This window comes from Asparagus officinalis, chromosome 3 (assembly GCF_001876935.1).
Source record: "Asparagus officinalis chromosome 3, Aspof.V1, whole genome shotgun sequence".
Taxonomy (NCBI): Eukaryota; Viridiplantae; Streptophyta; class Magnoliopsida; order Asparagales; family Asparagaceae; genus Asparagus; species Asparagus officinalis.
This window is the reverse complement of record NC_033796.1, coordinates 97,584,115-97,590,540: the sequence shown is the minus strand read 5'-3', so window position 1 is coordinate 97,590,540 and position 6,426 is coordinate 97,584,115. Positions and strand designations below refer to the sequence as shown.

General features: G+C 38.8%; 1 protein-coding gene across 1 annotated transcript in view; it reads right to left on the bottom strand.

The window, feature by feature from the left end:
* Nucleotides 1–6,426, bottom strand: part of LOC109835465 (DNA topoisomerase 3-alpha) — a 34,068-nt gene that overhangs the window by 24,694 nt on the left and 2,948 nt on the right. Inside the window, exons 8-9 of the mRNA XM_020403444.1 lie at nucleotides 879–1,058; nucleotides 626–754 (exon numbers count right to left, since the gene is read on the bottom strand). Coding sequence (XP_020259033.1) covers nucleotides 626–754; nucleotides 879–1,058 — 309 coding nt within the window. The remainder of the gene's footprint in view (nucleotides 1–625; nucleotides 755–878; nucleotides 1,059–6,426) is intronic.

Here is a 6,426-nt window from a genome sequence, read left to right as displayed (position 1 = left end):
ATCACGATTTCTGAGCAAGAAGAACTTCTTCATAGTATCTGTAGAATACAGAAGCCCATTAGAAATTCTAGTAAATCTGTACCTTAGGGATAGGACTGAAAATTCAATGAGACAAGAATATTTCCTTTTAACTCTATTATAGCATAATCACCCTTTTTTAGCAGCTTAGAGGTCATTTTGTAGTTAATAAATAATTTCAAAACAGTTCAGGATCCTGATAGAAATTTGTCCTTCCTCTCCCTTATTGCTCCGTCTGTTGTCTGCCTGAGACTAAATCCAACTTTGGCATGGCTAGAAGCAGTGTAGAGCTTCCTGTGGCCACACTCGGACACACGATAATGAAGATAGTACTTGCGGTTACTATCCAAATGCATTTTTCCAGGACGAAGATGGTTATGCTTGAGAACTGCGTAGCTTAGTTCATAACCAATTTGAAGTGAAATAAGAAAATAAATGATCAACCATGAAATGAGAAATTTTAAGAAAATAACTTACAAGAAAGAAAATATTAGAAAAGAAAAGAAAAGGCAGATAACCTCTTAACAGAAACTAAAACTATTCACTTCTTCAAAGAAATAATAGGTAGGAGTAACAATGTAGTAACAAAGAGCAAGAGGACACTTACTGCTAATATTGTACGCCCAGAAGCAGAAAACTGTGCACCAGCAATATCAATCTCCACTGTAGTTTTAGCCCCTACAGCTGGTTGTGAAACACAAGCAAGGAAATGGCGCACAACAAGCTCATACAATCTCTGGATATACCAATGGGGTGAATTGTTAAAATCATATATCTATAAACTATCCAAAGCAGCAGCTAATATAGTCATATATGACCTTGCATTCTTTTTCTTTTTTTCAATAGAACTATGCACATACATTATGGTCTTGACTCCACCCTGATTCACCACTAGAAAACTTAGTAGGATGAATTGGAGGATGTGCTTTGTCATCATGACCACCATTACCAGGGTTTCTCCAAAGCCTACTTTGAGGGTCCAAAAGTAGTTGAGCATATGAACCCCAAGTTGGATGTCCAATTTGCTCCCTCACCATAACCTAGATCAAAGTATCATGAGATCAAACTTCTAAAAGAAAACAAAGAATAACTACATGACATGAAATAAACTCCAATAGTATGTCTACATTATGGGTGATAAATGGATTTCTGAAGAAAAATAACAATGAACAAGCGAAAACTCATTAAGAAAAGCACTTACAAGGGATTAATCCTACTACATGCAGCATGATCAACCTTAAAGATGTTTACAGGGAGAGCCAAAAAAGGAATGACAATAATTTGACACGCTAAACTACAAACTCATTTCATTAGGGACACACAGAGAAAATGTAAATAAGCCAATCATATTATCCAGTAAAAGCATGTTCCACTTTATCACCCATATAACTGTGTTATGGTTGTAAGAGACATCATTGTCATAATAGTAGCATCTAGCTTTGGCATAAAAGGGGATAAGCTACAGAATCCAGCCTATTTCTATTCACAAGATAATGATGCACATTCTTCCCCTTCTTATATCCATTAGATTTATAATTCACAGGCTACAAAACATATCAGTTCGATTTAAACTTTGGAGGATCCAATACCATATCATGCCCCTGCAACAATATCAGCACTTTGAAGTTGTGATAAAAGTTGCTGGATATAGTTTTCCACTCAAACAAACACCAAATGAAAATTAGACAATACTTATTTCATGATTTTTCAAATACCATATAATCAAGCAAAAGTAAGCACAAAATTCTATAAACACAGGCATGTGCTGGATAGGGCAGAACTTGTCCAGATTAAAAAGTAGAAAGACTACATATTGGCTTGACACACTGAGATTTTCAACTAGCTTTCTCCAGATACAAGCTGCAAAAAAATGATAATATAAATGTATAAACCTGAAAAATATTATATATAAAACAAAGATGAATCTTAAGTCTCAAACTAGGTGGTGTATCGGATAGCAAGCAATGAAGCAATTAAAGCCATACGAGAAAAGCCTTATAAATAATATATGCAAAGACATACAGAAAGCAACAATTGGCGTGTTGTTTAAGGGAATTCCAAATAATCAATCTGCTTTGGGATTTTGGGTCCATCCAATTACTATATCAGGTCTTTCTTTGCCTTTTGCTATTTTGTTTGGTTTTATTGCGTGCAAAGTGATATTTTATTCGGAATGGACTTTCAGCCTCTACACTAAAAACTCAGTAAGCTATATTTCTGTATGGAAAAAATGGGCGTGCATTGGAGCAAGTGATGACCCTCCCCCCAAAAAAATAATAATAATAATAAATAAAAGTAGCCAAATCCGATGAGTGGGCCTCTTCACCACTCTTAATCTCTTGCTCATCTCTTGTCAGCTCATTTTGGTTAATGAACTGAGTCTGAGAGATATCAATACACACAACAATATAGATATATGCATGCATAAATACATGCATAAGCAGGTGTACACATATATTACATATGCATATACATGTGTGTGGGTATATAGGTACACATAATATGAAAATATTCATGTATATAGCAGATACATTATACATACTTACATATACTTGTAAATATATGTATACACATGTATACAAATATATGAATGTGTACATATATAGACACATACATTTATATATGGTACATACATGGAAACATATGTATATATAGGATGAAACACACAGATAGGAAATCCAATGTTCCTTGAGGACAAACTTAAAAGCTTGCTCCTGATTGCCAATTAGTATCATGGGGTAGTGAAGACCGGCCCATGTTGTTCATCTTCATATAAGAGTCATCAAGCACGAGTGAACAACAACTTGAATCTCTTTGAAATATTTGTAACCATTCAATTAATGATTACAAAATCAACGGATAACTGATATAGGATGGTACATGATGAAGGCACCATGTGATGGATGACCTATAAAATTATCAACATGCTATACGTGTATGGGTGTGGCTGTTGCCAAAAATAGTTTCATGATGTATAAGTTAACGAAGCATGGGTACAAACTAGAAGGCAAGTAGACATAACCAGGGTTCAGGGGATAGTATTGTGATATTGTTCAAAAAAAATCTTATTCAGTATTCTGAACATTGCATGATATTCTTTTCATGATAAAATGAAGAGAGTTGCTGCCACTAAAGATGGTAGCTTTGTCTTTCAGGTTCCATGAGGAACTCTTGTCAAGCTTCTTTTTCTTCTATAAATCCTGATATCTGCTAAGATTTGGTAAATAAGTAATTTTTGTATTCATTACAATACAAAAGATACATTATTCTTAATGTTCTCAATGTATACTAACTATTGCTAGACTACAACCTGCCAATAGATAATGATACGGGTGTATCTTCTCTTCGGAAGCTTAGTGATCCTCATGGAAGCTTGAGGATAGACGATTCTCATGGTAGCTTGAGAATAGAAGCGTCAAGTTGAAGCATGAAGCGAAACAGCGGAGCACGAAATCGAAGCGTGCGGTTTTCAGCTCATGAGTCGACTTAAGGTTGGCATGAGTCGACTTACGAAACCCGCTCCGGTTAACAAAAGTTTCTGCTGAGTGACTGAGTCGACTTATGAAATTATAAGTCGACTCAAGAGGGTTTGTGCACATTTGAGTCGACTCATGAGTCGACTCATGACGGGTTTGGGCTGAATTCCAGATTCCTGCTAGGATTTGGTTTTTAGGGTTTGTATAAATTAAAACACTGTTGTTTATGAATGCCTAATCAAAATTTTGTGAGATTTGAGATTAGAGAGGATTGTTTTCTATTCTAGAGAGATTGTGAGAGAGATTTGTAAAACAATTGATACTCATAATCTAGAGAATGTATTTTCCTTCACCAAAACTGAATTGTCTTGTGTTTTTTATTGTCTTCTTCTCAACCCATCTTTGATAATTTCGCGATCAAAAGTGCTCGCACGGCGACTAGTATCAAGTTGGTATTAGAACGATCAGATCCTGTAAAGGGGGTATCTTGTGTATGGTCCTCACTCGATCGTAATACAAGAAACTAGGCGAGATCCTTATTTCTTTAGGGCCTGTTTGGATTCGTAGGGGGTGAAGGGAAGTTAAGGGAAACTGAGTGAAGGGAAGGAAAGGGAAGGAAAGGAAATTTTCTTCCCCTTGGTTACACCCCAATTTGGGGGGTAACAATTTTTATACTATTAGGGGGTGAACCAAGGTGAATGGAGGTGAATTAACTTCACCTTCTAAGTGTTCCCAAACAAGGTGAATGGAGGTGAATGGTTCCCCTAACTTCCCTTCAACCTCATTCCCCTCAATCCAAACAAGCCCTTAGAAGATGTCCAAAATTTAAGGAAGAAAAAGATGACTGAAAATGACAGCTCATCGAGACTTGATGCATTGGAGAAGCAGATCGAGACGATAAGGTCAACTCTCACACAACTCGTCGATCTCGTCCATGAAGGGGACAAAAAGGACGAATTTTTTTCGAAGTCCAAGAAGAAACCCGTAGAGTCCGACGGGGAGAACGAGACTTCAGATTCCGACGAGAAGGTCGAGACTGACAAGACTGTTCTACATCAAGGGGGTAAAGGTACTTATCAGAATATGAAGATAGATTTTAGAGTGGAGATTCATGTTTATGATGGGAGTGTCGACGTCGAGAGGCTTGATGATTAGATCAAGCGGATGGAGACTTATTTTACTCTTTATGGCTATTCGTCAAAAGAAAAGATTGTTTTTGCGACATTGAAGCTTTCAGGGCACGCGTTAACGTGGTGGAAATCCTACTGTAAGCAGGAAAAGAATACGGTGTCATGGAACAAGTTCAAGGAACTACTGAAGAAACAATTCTACCTGATGGGATTCCTTAAGGAGCGTTGGTACAAGTGGTACGACTTGCGCCAAAGATTCAATCAGACCGTTCAAGAATACACTACAGAGTTTCAACAGCAGGTGATGATCCTCAACATTGCAACGGAGAAATACTCCATCTTTATGAAGTATATGACGGGTCTGAATGAATACATCCGGAAGGAAATGAAGCTATTCACGATCAAATCCATTACAAAAGCGAGTGTGAAGGCTATTATCATTGAGGGCAAGCAGAAGAAGAGTAACAAGACGAAGGGAGATTCCAAGCAAGCTGGAGCTAAGTTTAGTGGCTCTCAACGTAAGAAAGAAAAAAAGAAAGGTGATCCAGGAAAGGCAGGATTGACTTGCAATCACTGCAAGCAGACAGGACGCGTAGCTGATCGGTGATGAGAGAAGTATCATCATCTGAAGCCGAAGGGGTTGAAAAAAGAGGAGTAAAAGGTATACGTGATAGCACAGGGTCCGAAGGAAGTTCTCGGATGACAGAGCCTAACAATAGTCTTAACATTATAGCAGGAAAGCAGGCCGCGGATGAAGAAGAATACCCCAGAGAGCAGCTCTTTGTTCTTAAGTTACAAGTGAAGACCAGCTTGGTTGATGTCATCGTTGATCTAGGGAGCTAGAAGAATTTGATATCCGAGGCCTTGGTTCAGAAGCTAAGGTTGAAGACGGTAAAGCATCCGAAGCCCTATCCTTTAGCGATTCATAAGGAGGCGGGATTGAGTGTAGTTAAGCAAAGCACTTTCAAATTTGCACTCACGAGTCGTATAATGACGAGATCACGTGCGACGTTGTTCCATTGGATGTTTGTCAGGTTATACTAGGCAATCCGTATTTGTAGGATAGATACGCGATCTACGAAAGGCAGGCTCAGAAGTACACATTCACCAAAGATGGTGAGAAATTCATATTTCGTTCGGCGTCTCTTCCGAAGGAGACAAATTTGGTGACGGTGAACCGGACGAAGAGGCTAGTGAATACAAGCAAGAAGTTTGTCTCGTTGTTCACTAAGCCTTATGAAGAGCCACTAAAAGAGGATTGCAATTTGGAGCAGAAGGTGACTACGACGAGACGCGAGACGAAGGAGTCGTTTCTGATCGGACGTCAAGGTCAGGTTCTTAGCAAAGTTAGGTGGTTCAACAAAGAAGGAGGAGCTCGAGAGTTTCCTCGACTGAAGTTCTAACTTGAACGGGATTTTAAGTTCCTAAAAGGGAGTCATGATACAGGTGTATCTTCTTTTCGGAAGCTTAGTGATCCTCATGGGAGTTTGAGGATAGACGATTCTCATGGCAGCTTGAGAATAGAAGCGTCAGGTTGGAGCATGGAGCGAAACAGCGGAGCGTGAAGCGAAACAGCGGAGCGTGAAGCGAAACAACGGAGCGTGAAATCGAAGCGTGTAGTTTTCAGCTCATGAGTCGACTGAAGCCTGACATGAGTCAACTCATGAGTCGACTCAAGGTTGGCATGAGTCGACTTACGAAACCCACTCCAGTTAATAAAAGTTTTTGCTGAGTCGACTTATGAAATCATAAGTTGACTCAAGGGGGTTCGTGCACGTTTTCGTCGACTCATGAGTCGACGA